This window comes from Podarcis liolepis, assembly GCF_965112155.1.
Source record: "Podarcis liolepis genome assembly, chromosome: 2".
Lineage (NCBI taxonomy): Eukaryota > Metazoa > Chordata > Lepidosauria > Squamata > Lacertidae > Podarcis > Podarcis liolepis.
The window spans coordinates 100,321,917-100,342,502 of record NC_139555.1 but is presented as its reverse complement, the minus strand read 5'-3'; the positions used below and the strand labels follow the sequence as shown (position 1 = coordinate 100,342,502).

Genomic DNA, 20,586 nt, shown 5'->3' with positions numbered 1-20,586 from the left:
GTGTCACTCCTCCTTCTGCCAGCCTCTATAGCTGTCAAGTTTAGGTAGATATATTAGAACCATGGTGGCAGAGACAAAATAAAGTTCTGCGGACCAAGGAGGTGGAAGAGGCCCTAGGATATATAAGCACTGCATGAGATATATGGTGTGTTTCTTACTTGACAAGATCCTTCTAAGCAAGCAGCGGGGAAGAAAATGGGTTTGTGTTTCACGGTATGCCGTAACTTCATTCGTTTATTTAATTAATCGAAATGTGTAACCCATCGTTCAGCCTTCGAGGTATGTTTTTGACGTTGGAAAAAAATACCCCACAATTTAAAACGCAATGAAACAAAGCTAATATAATCATAAAGCACAGCAAATGAAAAATACAGACAACGAAGAACGAACAAGACCCATAGCCTGCACTGGAAAAAGCGACAGTGAATTGCATTGCATCTGAATGCTACCGATGAGCCAGCCGGCTTCATACATACCTCAAGGTTGCTAAGAGAATTTAGGCAGGGCAAATGGCTCCACACCACAACTTTAAGGTAGTGAGGACTAGGCCCTAGGTGGGCAAAGGCCAGAATTTGCACTTTGAATTAGGCCCAAAGACAACCTGACAGCCAGCTCAACTTTTTCAGCACTGGCAAGATGTTGTCCCTATAGGAAGTCCCTGTTTGCCGCCAGGTTACACATTTTACCCCAGCTAAAGGTTTCAGACCATCTTCAAGGGCTGCTCCACGTAGAACGTCATTGCAAACAATTAAATAACAGTAGAATAAGCTCACTGGAACTCAATGAGAATTGTAAACAGGACCGCGGAAAATTGAACCAGTCAGGGACAGAGGTTCAAATACAGGCCTTAATGAGGTTGTAACCTTGTTTCCAACAGGCTTTTCGTGTCAGTCTGGATTTACTACCAGATGGCTTAATTCAGCCTGCACCTCATCCCTCAATAAATAACATGAAAACTAGTTCTATGGCAGACAAGGTGCCTTTTTTGGCAGTTTATCAGTTTGAAAAAGAGGGGGTTGCGGGCTGGAAGTGGTGCAGGACTGCTGGAAAAAAGATATCCGAAGGACCAAGTGTTTAATGGGTGCAAGATCTGGACTGTCATTCATGATTTCTTATGAGGAAGATGTCAGGGATTTAAAGGTTGGTGGGTTGTTGTTTTTTAAGCATTCTTTGAAGTCTGTTCTGTCACATGGTAGAGATTTACAGAGCATAGACACACACACACACACTCTCACACAAAACCAGCACACGGGGAGCCTGGAAAGCGTTAGAAAACCAGCGTGACCCATCAAACATTCACCTCCCACAAAAAGGGCCGGCAGTGTGAGTGGGGGAGGGGTCCCTAATGCTTTCCAGTTGTGTAGAAGTTATAACAAAATTTGCGAGAAACAGACAGAGGGAGAAAGAAAGAAAGAAGAGCGTGAGGGACTGGGGAGAGAAAGGAGCAGTTGCTTTGGGAACAAAGTTACTCCGATTTGGGTAAGTTTTGTCAGTGCATGCTATTTGGTGATCTTTAAATGTGCTACCTGGATCTGTTTCAATGTGTTCTGTTCACACTGTGCTTCCTACAATCTTCCACACCATCTTTTTACAAGCAGTTCTGCAGGAGACAACAGTCCAAGGCTGAGTCCTCCTTTGTTTCTTGCTTACAGAAAGAACTAGGCTGTGAGCCATTGTAGTGAAGCTCAAGCCACAAAATTTTTACACCACTTGAAGTAAGTGTTTCTTTGGAGCTTCTATTGATCCTCACTTGTCACTGCACAGGATTGGAGTATCTCTGGACCTTAAGACAGCAGCAGAATGTCAGAATGTGTATCTTTTCTATATATAAAAACCATCCCCGGGGCCCACGATTGATGTGGGAGTTAGCTGAGGGTAAGAAACTCTGCCATGTATGCTGTTAATGCAACATATTGTGGGAATTCGAGGACAAGCAAATCTGAAGGAGGGAGAGCTGTTGACTTCACCTTGAACATTCTCTCTGCTCTCTGAGGAAAGTTTGTTCCTTCAGAATCTGAAGAACTGGGAATTGCTTTTTATTCTTCCTTTCTCTCCCAAGTAAAGGGGGAGGAAGAAAGTGTTTTATGCAACTGTGAATGTGCTAGAAGAAAAGATATACCGAGCATGGAATTCAACAACCTGAGCAGACCATGCCAGCTACCAGTCAATGCAAAAGTGCCCTCATGGTGCTAACATTTTACACACACAATATACTGTATATATATTTGTGTGAGAGTGTGTTAAGCAAACAATCCTTCAGACTCACAACTTTATTCTGTGTTTGCGTAACTCAAGTATGTATTACAAATGTATACTTTTAATCTGTTAAGAGCTACACACCCTTTGAAACAAATACTACTATACACCCACAATGTACCTTCTCACACACACTGTTTCTTCTTCTTTTCAGGCTGTTTGATTTTAAATTTTTTTTTAAATATTCTGTTTCTTGCTTTCCTTTTCTCATATATGCCTCATAATCCCACAAGCATCTGATCTACCTGTCTAGAAAATGTTTACGAAACAAAGGAATGGGAAGACAAGAGAGGGGCAACAAGGAGAGTTCTCTATTTATACAAGCTAGCAGAAGTTTCTTTTTGCTTTTGCTTTCTTTTACTAATCTGCTGTGAAATCTTGACTGTGTAGGGCAAGGTTAACAAATGCCGGCTGCTATGAAGCCACAGACACCCAGAACTTTCTGGTACATCCCTTCTCCTTGCTTCTGAATAACGACAAGTTATTCTCCACCTTATAACCTTTTCCATAATCAGATCCATTTTTAGAAGGCTCTGGAGAAACATTTTTAAAAGCACCACAACAAAACTTTTCAGGCAGACGTTTGTTTTTCGGTTCATTTCTAACCACAGGTGTCAGCACATGTGCTGGTACATCACTGTTTTGTACTAGATGGTGCGTATTCACATAGAAAGATGCCTGACCCTGTTTGCAAAAGATGAGCTACAGGTGAATTCTACAGGTGAATTCCAAGCACTTGGATACATCAGGATATGCTCAGACACAAGTGAATAGACCAAGGTTGCATTCACACAGCAGCTTATTCCATTTCCCCCATTATATCTGAGCTTTCATACCACACAAAAACCGCTTTTGAAAGTATAGTGGAGTAAACAGAACATATTTAGTGCTCATTTATGTGGTTTTTTGTTTTTTGTTTTTGTTTTTTGCAAACAGGTGTCTTTCTGGACCAAGTAAATGGGAAATAAGCACTAAATTTGTGCCACATTCTGATGTATTTCTGTAAGTGGCTTTTATGTCATTTGAAAGCTGAACAATAATGCAGAAAATTAGGGAAACTTGGGGAAACAGAAAAAATTGTCGTGTGAATGTAGCCATTGGATTCAAAAGGGCCAGCCTGACATGAACGATTTGGGGATCTAAGTAGTCATTTCTAGAGCTGGTTGACTGCCCAGAACCATGCCTCCAGTCAGCCAGTGTGAGACACACTCAAAGAGAATGACCATTTCTAGATTCTGCCCAGACACATCCAGATGTATCCTAGGTTTAGCATATATCGGAAATATATACACTATTGCCTTTTCCTAATACGTTGTTCTCCAGATGTTTTAGATTACCATTCCTATCAGCTCCAGCCAGTGTGGCCCCTGGCCAGTGCCGATGGGAGATGTGGACCATAATATCTGGCATTACAATAGCTATGCACTACCAATGGGGACAGTATTGAAATCTGTTTCTAGAATAGCAAAATTAAAAACAAAGTAATTGTATTCAAAGGAAGGTGATCTTACATTTAAAATTATTTAAAGAGGTGTGTTTTTTTAATAGAACAAACTTGCTTTCTTCAATTATCCTGTATCAGCTCAGTAGATTATATTGATGAAAAGAACAACAACGCTGGTAATCATATGCCATGCATAGTGGTAATTAAATCTGCTTATGCCGTCCACTTCTTATGTGGGGTAGATCAAACGCTTCTCATTTAAAAAGCTCTGCCTTTTACCTTCTGAAAATTAAGCTTCCTGCTTTAATTAACAAACCAAGTCACCAGCATTAATAGGTTTGTGAACATGTCCTGGTGTTTCCTTAAGAACTTAATGCTTAGCGTTTGCCTGAACTAACATTCCGATGACCGAGCCGACTCTTGCCCACAGCAGCACGTCTACTCTATGCCTGCTTGCCAAATGAAAAGCGCTAATGCAGGATTTAGCTAGCACAGCAGAACCGATAAACTTTCTTACTGCATGCTAGGTCCAACAGGTGTGTGTCAGTGCTTCTGTAATAAATCTGCCACATGTGTTCCTACTGGCTCATGCTGTAGCACTGAACACTTGGTAAGCATTAAAAAGGGGGCATTTTGCAAAGCATGGGCTCATTTTCCATAGCGTATCTCCAGACTTGGTCATGTAGAAAGCATAAACAAGGTTTCTAGAGAACGGAGAAAGCCACCACACTGGTGCGGGAACTCGGAGGGAGATCTTATTATACCTATAGGTAAAGGTAAAGGGACCCCTGACCATTAGGTCCAGTCGTGACTGACTCTGGGGTTGCAGCCTTCATCTCGCTTTATTGGCCAAGGGAGCCGGCATACAGCTTCCGGGTCATGTGGCCAGCAGGACTAAGCCACTTCTGGCGAACCAGAGCAGCGCACGGAAACACCGTTTACCTTCCCGCCGGAGCGGTACCTATTTATCTACTTGCACTTTGACGTGCTTTCAAACTGCTAGGCTGGCAGGAGCAGGGACCGAGCAATGGGAGCTCACCCCGTCGCGGGAATTCAAACCGCCAACCTTCTGATCGGCAAGTCCTAGGCTCTGTAGTTTAACCCACAACGCCACCCGCGTCCCTTATTATACATATAGTTGATGGCTAATCTGTTCAGTGCTACTTATTTGTGTCTTTTTGTACCCCACTTGTTCTTTGGGGATCTCAGGGTCCCCCCTCCCACTCAAGGATTCAACCTTTGCAATGACCTGATACACGAAGCATGGTGACAGTGTGTTTTTAACTGGCCAACTATCCCATCATCTCTCTGTGCTGTCTAACTCCCCAAAAAGAGAAATGTGATGGCAAAGAGTATCAGGAACACCTTTGCTCTGATTCAGTGTCAGCATAGTCCCACCACATTACAGTCTACTTACATCTGGAAACAATTAAATCACTTAGAAGAATATGGAACATATTGGCTAATAAAAACAAATTTGATCCATTTTTACATGCTAAATTACTCTGTGGGGAAACTGCACACCATGAACTGCAAAAATAGATGGTGATATGGGAAAACTGGATGGAAGCAGGTGTATTGACACTGGACCAACTGATATAGATAGGGAAGATGAATTTTATACTTTTGCTGTTTTAAGACAAAAATATCACCTATCAGACACAGCCCAATGGAAATATCTTTAATTACAAATCTTCTAACAAGTGTGTTTGGGATGTCAGCCCTTTCAGCTACCGAGATACCTGAGATTTTGGAGCAATTGGACAACTCATTCAAAAATAAAAAGCCAGCAATTACTTTTTATAGGTATCTATTAACAACACACAAGTTCAATATGCAGACTGTAAGAGATGATTGGAATAAAGAATTGGACCTTACATTATTACCCAGCCAGTGGGAAAATGTATTAGCTTCAATACCTAAGGTGTCATTAGATTTTAAATTAAGATTAATACAACAGAAAACAATATTTAGAGTTTATTGGACTCACGTACAGTAGTATAAAAAAGGGTTAGCTAAGGTAGCTCAGTGTTGGAGATGTGGTAAGGACAATGCCTCTCTGAAACACATGTTTGTACAGTGTTCTTTACTTAACAAGATTGGGGAGAATCTGCTGGACTGTGTAACTATGACTAGGCAGAAAAAGTTAAATCTTTCAGAGGAGAATATTTTTATGGAAGTTATCAATGGCACAACGGAAAACGTAGTAGGCTATTAGCGTTTACATAAACACTAGGGCAATAACACTATACTGTACGAATTTATACAAGAATATATGGGAATATCCAGGACGCGGGTGGCGCTGTGGTCTAAACCACAGAACCTAGGTCTTGCCGATCAGAAGGTCGGCGGCTTGAATCCCCGCGACGGGGTGAGCTCCTGTTGTTCAGTCCCAGCTCCTGCCAACCTAGCAGTTTGAAAGCACATCAAAGTGCAAGTAGATAAATAGGTACCGCTCCGGCGGGAAGGTAAATGGCGTTTCCATGCGCTGCTCTGGTTCGCCAGAAGCGGCTCAGTCATGCTGGCCACATGACCTGGAAGCTGTACGTCGGCTCCCTCAGCCAGTAAAGCAAGATGAGCGCCGCAACCCCAGTGTCATCCGCGACTAGACCTAACGGTCAGGGGTCCCTTTACATTTATATGGTAATATAGCATACTGCCCCCCTCCCCATATTTTCGCTTTTATATGTATCTTTGTTGTTGCTGTTCTCCTTCTCACTTTCCCTTCCTTTTTTTCCTGTATCACTCTATTTCTTTTAGCTGAAATCACCTTAATAATATATAAATATTAAAGGCAAAGCGGAATGAATAACTTTATAAACTAACTAACTAACTAACTAGAATCATAGAATCATAGAATCATAGAGTTGGAAGAGACCACAAGGGCCATCGAGTCCAACCCCCTGCCAAGCAGGAAACACCATCAGAGCACTCCTGACATATGGGTGTCAAGCCTCTGCTTAAAGACCTCCAAAGTAGGAGACTCCACCACACTCCTTGGCAGCAAATTCCACTGTCGAACAGTTCTTCCTAATGTTTAGGTGGAATCTTCTTTCTTGTAGTTTGGATCCATTGCAAATAAATAAATAAATAAATAAATAAATAAATAAATAAATAAATAACAAATAAATAAATAGTCTACTTACATCTTGCCAATCCTCTGTTTTCCAGCTGTAAGAGGCACATCCCGCCATTTGGCATTCTTGTTCAGAAGCTGGCCTGCTGGACTGACTGCATTCAGTGTCGCTAGCTGTTTTGTGAGTACCAAGGTGGCAGACAACGCTTCTTTGCTGAACTCCTCTCCCACAGGACACTGAGCACTGAAGAGGCAGAAAAAGTAAGGCTCAAAAGTTTTGCCTATTTTCACCCCCAGTCTCTCTTCAACATTGGAAGTTTTTAGTTCAGATATTAAAAAAATAATAATTGTGAGGTCTCCTCCAGGCAACCTGTTCATTGAGCGTTCACTCTGATTTGTTTTCACAAGTTTGTGTGAAGGTTACACAACCTCTGCTCTTTATTGAGCTTTTATTATGATTTGCTTGTGTGGAGGTTATATTATCAGTGCCGAATTTACGTATAAGCTAAACAAGCTATAGCTTAGGGCTCCACTCTCTTGGGGCCCCCAAAAAAATTTAAAAGGAAAAAAAACCTGGATGTACATTTCCAAAATATAAGGGGGGGAAACAAATAAAATAAAACCTACATACAGCAACAGTGTTTTGCGTTGTGTAGGCTCCTATGATGTAAGTAATGGCCCCCGCCTGCTAGCCTGCTCCTTGAAATATCACTGGTTTGCTCATTTCTATATACAGTGGTACCTCGGGTTACTTACGCTTCAGGTTACATATGCTTCAGGTTACAGACTCCGCTAACCCAGAAATATTACCTCGGGTTAAGAACTTTACCTCAGGATGAGAACAGAAATCGTGTGCCAGCGGCATGGCGGCAGAGGGAGGCCCCATTAGCTAAAGTGGTGCTTCAGGTTAAGAACAGTTTCAGGTGAAGAACAGACCTCCGGAACGAATTAAGTACGTAACCAGAGGTACCACTGTATAGGGTGCCTACATTCTGCATGGACTGGTTGCAGGGCAACATGTGCAAATGGCTTTAGATAGCTATTGGGTAGTATATATTCAACACAAAAAACAGCGACAATTTGTTGTTTACAAATTACAAAGGACAGCTGGACGTATAAAGTGCCCCATTACCTTCAGTAGCTTAGGGCCTCATCAAACCTAAATCTGGCCCTGTATATGATATTGCATAATACAACTGTTACCCCACACTTTCCCCCCAGTGCTTTCCTTGTCACAAAGGCCTTAAAAAAAAAAAAGCATGTTTGTTGCGCCAGAGTGCCAATCACACTTTGACTCGAGCAGACTGAATCTCACCAGCAAAACAGCAACAGTCTAGAAGTGACCTGAATCCTAAGAAAGATGGTTCCCATTGCTGTTTTGTACGAAATGCTGAAATGCTACATGCCAGTGGTTTTCAGCAGGACTAGACCAAGACCCTTGTGGACCTGAGTGGCACCTCAGAGAGTTTGTACTGGTCCAGTAAACACTTCCGCTGCGCCACCAGCAACAGCTCTCTTTGCAGAGTATTAATTAAGTCCAGTGCAGAGATTCTTGTTGCAGTACAAGCTTCAGAGTCTCAGCAGCAAAGAAATAACGACACAGGGAAGCCTGTCTTTCCAAAGACAGGTTTATTGCAGAAAGATAACAGAAACACCTCCGGAGCTTTCAGACATTTTGCTTCACGCCCCAAACACAGAGAAAACAAACACTCTTTATATACTGAGCAACTTAACAACTTAACGAGCTTGACTACTTAAAGTCACATGACATTGCTAACTTGCCAGCGTCTTAGGTTTCACACCCTAACACCCCCTCTCGCTGGCAATACAAAAAACAAAATTACTTCAGACCCATTTCTTCACAAAAGTTTTCATGCCGCTGAAACCCAAGCGGTTTTGTAAAACCATCAGCTTGATTCTCATGACTGGGACAGTAATTTAATTTAACAATTCCTGCTTTTACCGTTTGACAAACATTTTGAAAGCGGATATCCAAATGTTTTGTACGACCTTTAAACTGCCCATTTTGTGCTAACTTAAGACACGGTTGATTATCACCCCATACAGTGATTGGAGTGATGGCCTTTTCATACATCTCTTGTGCCAAGCATTTGTAAAATTCTAGATCTCTACATAACTCAGATAAGGCACAGAACTCAGCTTCTGTTGACGACAAAGCAATTAGGTTCTGTTTCTTGGATCTCCACCCAATCAGAGAGTTACCAAATTTTATTACACAGCCAGACACTGATTTTCTATCCTTTAAATTTGCCCAATCACTATCTGCCCAACAAGTAATCTGTGCTTGTTCTTCCGAAGACAATTCAAGGCAAAAATCTTTGGTGTATTGTAAATATCTTAACACTCTTTGAATTCCTTTCCATGCATTTACACTAGGTTTTGAAGCTTCTCTGCTGAGTAAGTTAACAGCGTAAGCAATATCTGGTCTACTCCATTGCGAAAGATGAAGTAAGCTTCCCAGTGCTGACTGAAAGATTTCAGCACGCTTGAATTCAGCACTATCCTTGAACTCATTGTCTTTTACAAAACCCATTTCCATTGGTGTTCTAACACCTGCACACTCTGTCATGTTAAACTTTTTCAACATTTGTAATATCTTGCCTTTTTGATTCAGTAGAAAACTGCCATTTTTGGTCCTATCTTATCTGAACACCAAGATAGACCTTCACATCACCAAGATTCTTAACTTTGAAGTGCTTATTTAACTCTTTGGCTAGTTTTTTTACTTGTTCTTGTGTCTTTGAAGTATAAATCAGGTCATCTACATAAACAAGCAACGATTCTTGAGCATCTCCTGAACCTCTGAAATATAAGCAATTGTCAGCCTTGCTCCTGCTAAAACCAATGCCTACCAAAACGTCATTCAAACACTCATTCCAATTATGAGCAGATTGCTTGAGTCCATAAATAGATTTATGTAGTTTCCATACCTGATTTGATTTACCAACTTTCAATCCTGGCGGTAGCTCCATATAGAGCTCTTCAGCCAAGTCTGAATGAAGATAAGCTGTAGAGACATCAAATTGATTCACTTTGAACCCTTTCTGAGCAGCAACTGCTAATAGTGCCCGTAGGGTTTCACTCCTTGAAGTGGGTGCATAGACTTCGGAATAATGTAACCCCTTTCTTTGCGTAAAACCTCGAGCTACAAGCCTTGCTTTGTACTCTGGTTTCCCCATCGCTGTTCTCTTTATCCTGTACACCCACCTACAACTTACTGCTTTGGTACCTTCTGGCAGTTTGGTGATGGAAAACACACCCAGTTCTTTCATAGAATTCAACTCCTTTTGCATGGCCTCACGCCACCTACTGGCCTCCTCCTGGGGTAATTGCTCAACCTCCTCAAAACTTTCAGGTTCGCAATTTGCCAAACCAGCCCAAACACTAATAGCTTGGTACCTTTCAGGAGGTTTACCTTTGTTGGTACGCTGAGAACGCCTTAACAGTTCCTGCGATGTTCCTTCAGTTTCCCCCTCTGACCCAGAATCACTAGTCGTCACCTGTTTGTCACTAGTAGTTGAAGAACTTTCTGATTCTGACTTTACACGTCTCTCTTGCTGTACAGGTGAACTTTTAGAGCTAGAGGATTCTGACTTTACAGACTTGGGTGAACTAGGCGATTTCTGACCCTTGTCCTCAGACTCAAATTCCTCAGTCTGTTCTGGAACTAATACCTGCCCTGGGGCCTGAGTTTCATTGTTACTGTTCACCACATCAAATAGTATGTCAGGATTCCCATGAATTTTATTCCAACCATCCTGTTCACAAAATTCCGCACTTCTGCTGATTGTGATTTTCGTTTGATTGCCTTCTACATTCACAAATCTCCAACCTTTTGTGTTTGCTTGATAACCACAGAAAAACATTTCTTTAGACCTAGGATCGCCTTTCCTACGTTGTGCCCTAGGCACCAGCACATAAGCACGACATCCAAAAACTCTTAGATGATCAATTTTTGGTTTTTTCCCAAATAGCATGAAGTAAGGAGTGTTGCCTACTGTGCTATTGTACACTCTGTTAAAAGTATAATTCGCATACAGTGCAGCCTCAGCCCAAAAACGCTGTGGAAGTCCAGAATCAAACAGCAAAGCAGCAATGGCTTCCTGTAATGTTCGAAATTTTCTTTCGGCAACTGCATTCTCCTGTGGTGAATAGGGATTGGTAAGTCTATGAACTATACCTTTCCTTTTTAACCACGTCTCCAGCGTGTGGTTCACAAATTCCCCACCACGATCTGATTGTATTTTACGTACCCTGGTGTCAAATTTACATTCGACTTCTTCAATCCAATCCATCAGGATGGAAGCTGCTTGTGATTTTTCTTTCAGAAAGAAAACCCAACTAGCCCTTGAAAAATCATCCACCAAAATTTGCATAAATCTCGCACCTCCAAGCGATTTGACTGGCATAGGGCCACACACGTCTGTGTGCACAAGTTCAAAGGGTTTCTTGCTTACTCTATCAGATCTAGGATAGTTACATGTCTTAACCTTAGCATGTTTACAAGCGCAACAATCCAGAAAATTTGGACAGGGTTTAATGTTACACTCCTCAGCTAAATCTGGCATCTTGCTTACATACTTAAAGCATATATGAGCTAACCTTCTGTGTAGTAGATGTGCACAACCTGTATGAGGAGCCTTATTTACACACTTAGCTTGCGCTTCACCTGTTGAACATCTACCTGCTGCTAACTGCTCTTCATCCAAAACAAAAAGCCCATCCTCACAGGGAATTTTAACTAGCTCCTTTCCCTGTTTTGAAATGGTGCACACATCATTTTCAAACTCAACCTTAAAACCACTTTTTACCAGGCATGACACACTCAAAAGTCCATTCTTCATTCCTGGAAGAACAAAAACAGGAAGGTTAGTTTGCAAACAGTTAACATAAATTGTGCCTTTAAGGTTCATTTCTCGTTTACTATTGTCTGCTATAGTCACAGTTTTTGCAACTGGCAATGTCTTGCAGTTCATCAAGCGGCCACTAGATGTCGCTGGAACTAAACTGTGACTTGCTCCACTGTCAATTATCCACTTCAAGGTTTGTTGACTCCTTTTAGGACTCTGTTGTGCTGCCATTGCAGATAGCCCCTTATCAGCACCTGCTCCCCCTCTGGATCGTTGATTCTTGTAGTTCTCACGTCGTCTTCCCCTGTAGCTCCGGAAACTGGCCTTGGACTGTTGAAATTCCTGTTGCTTTTCTGGACACTTTGCTATCAAATGAAACCTGCTGCCACATCGAAAACATGACTTGCTGGCCATAGCAGACACTTGTGAGGCTTCCTTACAGCTCTGCCTGCTAGTTTCCCCACGCTGGGAATTATCTGAACGTCCAACCCTTGGGGTATTTGAATTATCAATACGTTTTCGATGATGTTGATATTCTTGTTCACACAATCTACCAGTCACATAATTCATATTCAGCTGGTCCTCTGGCAAAACTTGTAAAGTTAGTACTAAGTTTTCAAACCCTGCATGCAGGCTGCTAAGCAGAGTATAAACTTTAATATTTTCAGGGAAATTCACACCTAAAGAAGACAGTTGGTTGAAATACTCAGTCATCTGTGACGTGTGTTCAACCACACTATCCCCTGGCTTCAGTTTCAATTCATACAAAGCACGTATAATGTTCACCTTCTCTCCGGGCGTGGCTCTATGGTGAATTCGCTTAAGAGCTTCCCAAATTTCAAATGCAGACCTTAAATTTTCCACATGAGGTAATTGGGAATCGTCTATCGATACCATCAACATGCATCTAGCTTTAGTGTCCATTTTATCATGTTCCCTGTTCTGAGCATGTGCAGCAGCCTGTTGCTCTGCTGTGGCATCTGCTGCAACAGCCACAAACGGCTTTCGCCTCTGGACATAGTCAGCCCACACTTCTTTGGCTTCCAACCAGACTTGAGCCCTCTTAGACCACTGCACGTAATTAGCAGAGTTCAACTTTGTAAAGGGAACCTGGAAATTTTCCACTGCCATTCTTGGGGTCTGCTGCTACTCCCTCTGTGTGCCCTTTCTTCTCTTTCCCCTTGGGATTTGTTTTACTCACTTTTCAGATGCCTCCAGCCTCCTCTGAAGCCTTTAAGAGCTGGATTTACGACCAAGCCAGTCTTCTCTCATCCGAAAGCTGCTTTCACTTTCTCTGCACATAATACAGCTGTAGAAACGTAGAAGGATCCATAACCTAAGAGAGTTTGTACTGGTCCAGTAAACACTTCCGCTGCGCCACCAGCAACAGCTCTCTTTGCAGAGTATTAATTAAGTCCAGTGCAGAGATTCTTGTTGCAGTACAAGCTTCAGAGTCTCAGCAGCAAAGAAATAACGACACAGGGAAGCCTGTCTTTCCAAAGACAGGTTTATTGCAGAAAGATAACAGAAACACCTCCGGAGCTTTCAGACATTTTGCTTCACGCCCCAAACACAGAGAAAACAAACACTCTTTATATACTGAGCAACTTAACAACTTAACGAGCTTGACTACTTAAAGTCACATGACATTGCTAACTTGCCAGCGTCTTAGGTTTCACACCCTAACAACTTCCACATATGCAGTATCTATTTAAAAATGTCTTCATGCTATCTTTAAAGATATAAACCATCTCAGGGCAGTGTACATAACACAAATAATGATGCATGTAAATTCTTATGCTGTGTTGATAACTGATACGACTGAAGTAATCTCAGTTGTTTCACACCTTTTCCGTTAGGGCAACTCACTCAAAATCAGTGTGCATTACTTTCTACAGGACAGAGGGTAATAGCACAATACGCAAGATCACTTTTCCAACTCACCCCCTAAAAGAAGAATATAACTGACAATAAAGCTACCATTTAGTGCTGTTGAGAATCTGTTGACTGAGGCGGCCACCTCAATTCTGTATCACATTAGGGCCAGCCATGCTTTTAAGCCACCGAATTCATCTTTTTGTAAGGAAACATGTTGCGGGGCCACAGGCCTTACAGAAGCAAGAAGAAACATTTCCAGCTATGGGATTCTAGCAGAATTACTCAGTGCACAGCTACATGTACAGAACTCCTTGTGCAAACGTTTTTCTCCTTCCATTGTGTGAGGTAAATGACAGATCACAGTCACATAGAGAAGACCTGTGTGAAATTATCAACTTACTGAATGTCACAACTGGTTCCAACAGCTCCATAGAAAAAATGAAGAATGGAGCTGATCTAGAAAATTGCAAGAGTGGCAAAAGGTGGCACTTGCAGATAAACAAAGCAGAGAGGCAGAAAGGTTGCCATTGTTGAAAACTATGGAGTAACAGGATCATTATAAGGTTGCTGCATATGTCCCTCTTCCCACATCATGCTACAAGCTTCCCCACAGCTACTAAAGCAGACTTAAGTGTATGTGTATAGCTAACTATCTTTCCACTTTATTTCCACTTTATTTCTCCCCTCCCCCATACCAATTTGCTATTGCTTTTGGAATTATTTTAACATATTCAGTCTAAAGCTAATCCTAATGAAGGTTAGGAAAAATAGTTTCATTTGTCCTTGTTTTTAGAAGATTCATTAAAATCATATAAAAGTAATCAATAATAATGTCTGGAGTACGTGAACAATCTTATATTTGTGAGTCAGTCTCACTGAGCTCACTTATTCACAGGGAATGTGTTACCAACGACATACTGATAGTACTCCAGTCCAATCCTACACATTGTTTACACGGAAGTAAGTCCCACAACTCAACTGGACTTACTCCCTGGCAAGTATACATGGAATTGCTGCCTGAATATGGCAAATGGATGAGATATTATTGCTCATTAAAAGTAAAGGTAAAAGACCCCTGACAGATAAGTCCAGTCATGAACAACTGTGGGGTTGCAGCACTCATCTCGCTTTACTGGCCAAGAGAGCTGGTTTTGTCCGCAGACAGTTTTTCCGGGTCATGTGGACAGCATGACTAAGCCACTTCTGGCGAAACCAGAGCAGCACATGGAAATCCCGTTTACCTTCCCGCCGGAGCGGTACCTATTTATCTACTTGCACTTTGACGTGCTTTCGAACTGCTAGGTTGGCAGGAACTGGGACCGAACAACGGGAGCTCACCCCGTCGCGGGGATTCGAACCGCCAACCTTCTGATTGGCAAGCCCTGGGCTCAGTGGTTTAGAGCACAGCGCCACCCGTGTCCCTTTTTTGCTCATTAGTAGATCCTGAAAGGCAGTTTGAGTGTGTGCAGAAGAGGATAATTAATTTTACCAAGAAAAAAGTTTAAAAGTCAAGAAGGTTTGTAGCTAAAACACAGATATTACGGATGACATTTAGCATTTTTGAAGATTGGCTTTTGCTAATAATGCAAGGGCCATTAAGCAACACTTTAGAATCCAGTAATGTAGTATCTTTAAGCTTCCTTGAACTTATAAAATACTTGAAATACAGAGATCATGAATAACATTTGCAAGTATTAGTTTAACAAGTTTTAGAGCACTTGTTAATATAAGAGTTATTAAAAACAACTTTATAAACCCAATAATGCTGTATCTATCAAAGCAAAATGTCCTTGAATTCAACACAAATTATCATTTTCCTGCAAATAACAATTTCATATCATTTTCTTACATTTACAGCTAGTTGTCAATGGCAAATCACCATTCTTTATTGAGTAAACAACTTTAAAAAGGGCTTCTTCCGTGTTACACGATTTAGTGTTGGTATGCCCCGTAAAGTGAAGAGACCCAAAGAGCAAATGGACTTCAGACATTTTTTTGGGGGGGGGGTTATAAACAGTTATGAAAGGCTAGTTTTATAAGTTGAAAAAGTGGAACACAATGCAGCTTTATCTGTTCTTCTTTGGCGATCACTCGTAGCTGAGTAAGATTGTCTTCCATAAATATGGTTTTAACAATGATTCCGTAAGTGACTGTGGAGGCCAATTCTGGATCCCCACGTCCTTCCACAGTGGGGACATTGGTTTCTGGGCAGGAGTTGATCACGGTGTGGTTTTGCCAAGCGTGCCTTCCTCTTAGCACGTTTCTCCCTTGTGTCTTGAGTTTGAGTGTCTTCAAAGCCCATGAAACCTTTGGTAAAGGCGGTTCTCCAATTGGAGCGCTTTTTTAGGATCCACTGCTCACCCCCAAAAGGGGGAGGGGCTAGAAAAGGTGCCCTAAACATAGTCTGCCTCCCTTTTCCCCTGACTGTATTACTGCGCCCAGTGGGGTCACCACCCAGCAGTTGTAAAAGACAATCAAACTTTGGAACATGGAATATATGGACTTTGGAATATACGGACTTTGTCCTGAATGCAGAACTGCCATCATTGCAAGAGAGCTGCGATGTTTTAACATTGATATTGCAGCACTTCAAGAGACTCAAAGAGCAGGCGAGGGACAACCGAAGGAAGAAAAAGGAAGCTACACATTCTTCTGGAAAGATGTATCTGAACAAGAACGTCAAATACATGGGGTAGGCTTCGCTATCAAAAACGATCTTGTGAAGCTCCTGTCAGAAGTCCCTACCAGCATTAATGAGCAACTCTCAACCCTTGGAATAGCAATCAAACTTTGGAACATGGAATATACAGACTTTTTCGGATAACGAGTGTCCTGAACCCAGAACTGTCATTATTGCAAGAGAGCTGCGATGTTTTAACATTGATATTGCAGCACTTCAAGAGACTCAAAGAGCAGGCGAGGGACAACCGAAGGAAGAAAAAGGAAGCTACACATTCTTCTGGAAGGATGTTTCTGAACAAGAACGTCAAATACATGGGGTAGGCTTCGCTATCAAAAACGATCTTGTGAAGCTCCTGTCAGAAGTCCCTACCAGCATTAATGAGCAACTCTCAACCCTTCGAATAACACTAACCAAAAACCAGCAAGCTACTATTATAAGCCCTTATGCACCAACACTGGGTGCCGATGAAGACATTAAAGAAAAATTTTACTCTCAGCTGGATATCGTCCTATCAGAGACGCCTAAGGAAGATAAAATTATCCTTCTTGGTGATTTTAATGCAAAAGTTGGGTGAGATTTCGATCTGTGGCCTGGGACTATTGGGAAAGAAGGAATTGGCAACAGAACCAGAATGGAACCTTACTTTTGACGATATGTGCAGCACACTTCCCTTTGACCTTGCTGCCTTGGGTAACCCTGCTGGGAGTACGAGATTCCTGACGGCTTCGCTCACAAGGGTCATAGGAACGTGCAAGCCCACTCACCACGACAAGGTGAGGATACAGCGAGTGAGAGCTTGATCTGTACCCAAATGTGGTGTGGTGCTTTGTATTGTGATTAATAATACTGCTTATCCTCTGCAATCCTTATGGAATAGTTGAATAGCAGAATCACAGCCAGAAGAATCTATACGAAACTGTTCCCTTTAATGTATTTCAAAAAGGACTTTATCCCTTGTTTCTCATACTTAAGGGCATTCATTTTCAAGAATGCTATGATGATATAGAAGACTGATACAAAATGAGTTAAGCTAAATTGAACTGGAGGACTTCTCCCTATTAGTAATGAGTCAATATCTTAGCAAGGTAGTAATAGCTCCTTAGAGGCAGATGTTAGTAGTACTTATCATGTATACAGTGAAAACAATCTTGCTGTTCAGATCTCAATGTACATAACTGATATTTGTGAGATCTGTCACAATTCTAGCAAATAACTACTTTACCTGAAAGAAGAAAATGCAATTTGCCTTTAGTATTTACCTGGTATAAATCAGTATTGTGAAAAATGTTGCTTTGCCCTTTTTAAAAAACAAACAAACAAAACTTAATTTAAAATGTGCTTTACCCCTAATTAAAAAAAAATGTTGACAGATTAAAAAAAATTGTTGACAGATGAGTCAGGATATTATGCCATAATTAAACCATGGCTTAATATCATGGGTCAGTTTAGCTAACACCAGCTGTTGTGGATTATAACTCCCATTATCCTGATGGGAGTTGTAGTGAAATACAGCTGGATGGCACCATGCAAGCTCCTTCTGTCGTAGGTTACTAGCAGTAATTTCTGGGTTCGCACGTAACAGGAAGCTGTGGTTAACAGTGGTTTAGGAACTCACTCACTGGGCAAAGCAAAGCATTGGGGAATGGTTGTATATGACCGCATACCTCTCCTTTACATCATGGCTTAGGAAACCAGGATGGAACCCTGGAAAGTCACTCACTGTCCTGATAATTATTTGCCACTTCCAGGATGAGAAGCCACCTGCCTCTGTGTACCAGCCACCAGGGAACCAAAGCAGTCCTGTTTGTGGGCTTTCCATAAGCATCTGGCTGGTGACTGCAATACAGAACTCAGGGCATGCAGTCTATGCATATCCTGACTTATGTAGCCCAAGATATGATTGTGTAAACTAGGCCATAGTGACCCTTTCATGAAAATTTGTTGCTGACCAAAACCACAGAGAGTGAGAACTTGAGTCACGCATAACTTATTGTCGTGAGTTTTTGCCTGTTTCTCCCCTTCTCCCATAGGCTGACAATTCTGGAAACCTACGGGGCAAACCATACTTTGTGCAGGCATTTCCCCCTCCCACAAGTCCTGCCTCCAGGCACCTTAAAGAACACAACAGGGCTGCATATTTCCTTCCCTGAGATTAAGGTGCAAGGCACCATCCACATCTTTTTTTCCTTATCTTACACCCAAGTTCCTTTCCCTTGACGTAAGAGGAGCCCCCGAAACCTTGGGTGCACTGAAATCCCTTTTATATTCTCGATGACATCCAATGAAAATACTGTATGAAGAATACATTGCAGCAGCTAATAAATCCCTGCCCCTCAAAAAAAATGTCGGCATCTAGCAGAAAGAGCCATGACATTCCAACGAGGCATTATTCAAACCCTCTTGTACTCTAGCAAAGCTAGACAAAATGTGTCATTGCACGGCATGGTGATGAATGATAGCCCTTTCTAGACCCGACTATAGAAGGAACTACTGTTGGAACACTGACAGCAGATTTTTAAAAGTTCTCTGTGGGTGTCATTAGATATATATTTGTAAATGAAAATAAAAACCAAAAAACAAATCACTATCACCACAGCTTGATGTCCAGATGGCTTAAATTGGTACCACTCACTATACTAAGGTGACAGACATTTCGGTTTACACCATCTGAAGAACAAAGTCTAGATCTCAATGGCCTGTTCATGGGCTAACCATTAGCATACAGATTAGCTGTTTACCCCACTCGTTTCAATGGGGCGAAGCACAGGCAACCAGGCAGAGCATTGCAATCATAGCCTTTAATTGCCAAGTCACAACAGATTATCGCAGGCCATAAATCATACTACATCCTTATTAATTTGCGTCCTTTCTGAATTGGGCCCCAATCATCTGAGATAATACTTGGAAATTTCAGAACGTCTGTTTTTATATAAGTTCAAGCATCTGACAGGCCGTCGTGCGTCGGCTGGCATGCCTTCATTAGCCACAAAGATTGCTTTCAGGGCAAGATGTGATTTCAAAAGCAGAAGTGCAAAAAAGAAAGAAAAAAATCCTGGGCCCAAAAATAGTATGGCAAACTCACTGCCTCTTAAAAATGATGTTCCCACACTTACAAAGGCCGTTCTCCTCAATCTGCCAATAATCATATGAGTTCCACAGAGAGCTGTCTGCTTAAGTTAAAAGACCAGCGACAGAATGTTAAGGGAGTAACCAAATTATACATTTGACTAAAGCTGAACTAAAGCTGCCTGCCCCAAACCAGCGATGGCGAGTGACTCAACTCAGCAGCTTGGCTCTAGGAAAGCTGAAGACACCGTGTGTGTATGCATTTGTGTTTTAGAAGTCCTTCCATGTTAAGATTCTCAGGGTCTGTAGGCCCTCTGCCTATTTGCATTATGATTATTGGCAGGTTCTTGGGGTCCTGAAGGAGGAGAGAAATCACCTGCCTTCCTAGTCCAGCCAGAGAGATAGGAAGAAATATGGTTTGCATTTTAATGTGAACATAGCCGATTTGCACATTGCAGATCAATACGCAAATTGAAATTCAGCTACCTTTCAAAATTTGCACTTCTCCGCATTGGATGTGTATACCGTATTAGGAGCAACATGAACTAAAATGCTGAGGATTTTTTGTGTGTGCAGACTTTTTCTTTTAATAGCAAACTGATGCAGAAATGGCAAGGCTTGACAGCAAGCAAAAGCACTCCTGTCTGTAGTGAAGGTAGGCGCAACACTTTCTCTCTGACATTGTTACTCTTCCCTTTGGGGCGGCCAACGATTTGTAAGGTAAGAAGCTGTGGCGGGTTGATGGCTGCCTGAAGAGTCTCACGTCTTGTCATCTGCCTTTGCGTGTCCTTCAACCATACCCCCTGCCCGCTCCTTGCACAACCTCATTTTATTCCCTCGCCTTTCCCTCAGTTAGCCCCCGAAGCAACTGCTGAAGTACAGGCCCGGATATTTTGCATGGCCCAGGTTGCTTATGTATGACACTGGCCCGGACGGCAGCCCACAGTTGCTTAGCAACCGCAAGGGCCGATCTCCTCCACTTTTGTTTACAAAAGGAGCTGTACTGTATTAGCTGGAAGTATGCTAACTGGAAAGGCCACAGCATAGATAAAAGCGAAGGTCTGGGACAGGAGGAGATCACTGATCCAGAGTGACAGGAATTTGACATATGATTTCTTACATCCTCCCTTCCTTCTCTCTTTCCGTTAACTAATGGAACCTTCCACAATAGGCTTTACAAGAGGGGTTGTGAAATGTATCCAAGGAAGGTATTAGCAGTGCAATTCTAATGCCCTCTGATGGGGGCTTACTTCTGAGTATCATTTTCATGCAGCCTAGGACCCACGTACCTACAGAACTGCCTCTCCTGGTA

At 42.0% G+C, this 20,586-nt stretch overlaps 1 protein-coding gene and 1 long non-coding RNA gene across 6 annotated transcripts in view; one reads left to right on the top strand and one right to left on the bottom strand.

Annotated features, from left to right (window-relative positions):
* The window catches only part of ADAMTS9 (ADAM metallopeptidase with thrombospondin type 1 motif 9), a 154,914-nt gene that overhangs the window by 18,525 nt on the left and 115,803 nt on the right, over positions 1–20,586 (bottom strand). For all 5 annotated transcript variants that reach the window (XR_014522903.1, XM_083491028.1, XM_083491026.1 and 2 more), the window contains one exon: positions 6,847–7,020. Coding sequence is in view for 4 of the 5 variants with exons in the window: in XM_083491028.1 (XP_083347154.1) it covers positions 6,847–7,020 (174 nt within the window). In the remaining variant the exon portion in view is untranslated. The remainder of the gene's footprint in view (positions 1–6,846; positions 7,021–20,586) is intronic.
* Positions 1,173–18,789, top strand: LOC310702151. The gene is made up of 3 exons (XR_014523299.1): positions 1,173–1,479; positions 6,872–7,037; positions 18,239–18,789. It is a non-coding gene; the product is annotated as an uncharacterized lncRNA (long non-coding RNA).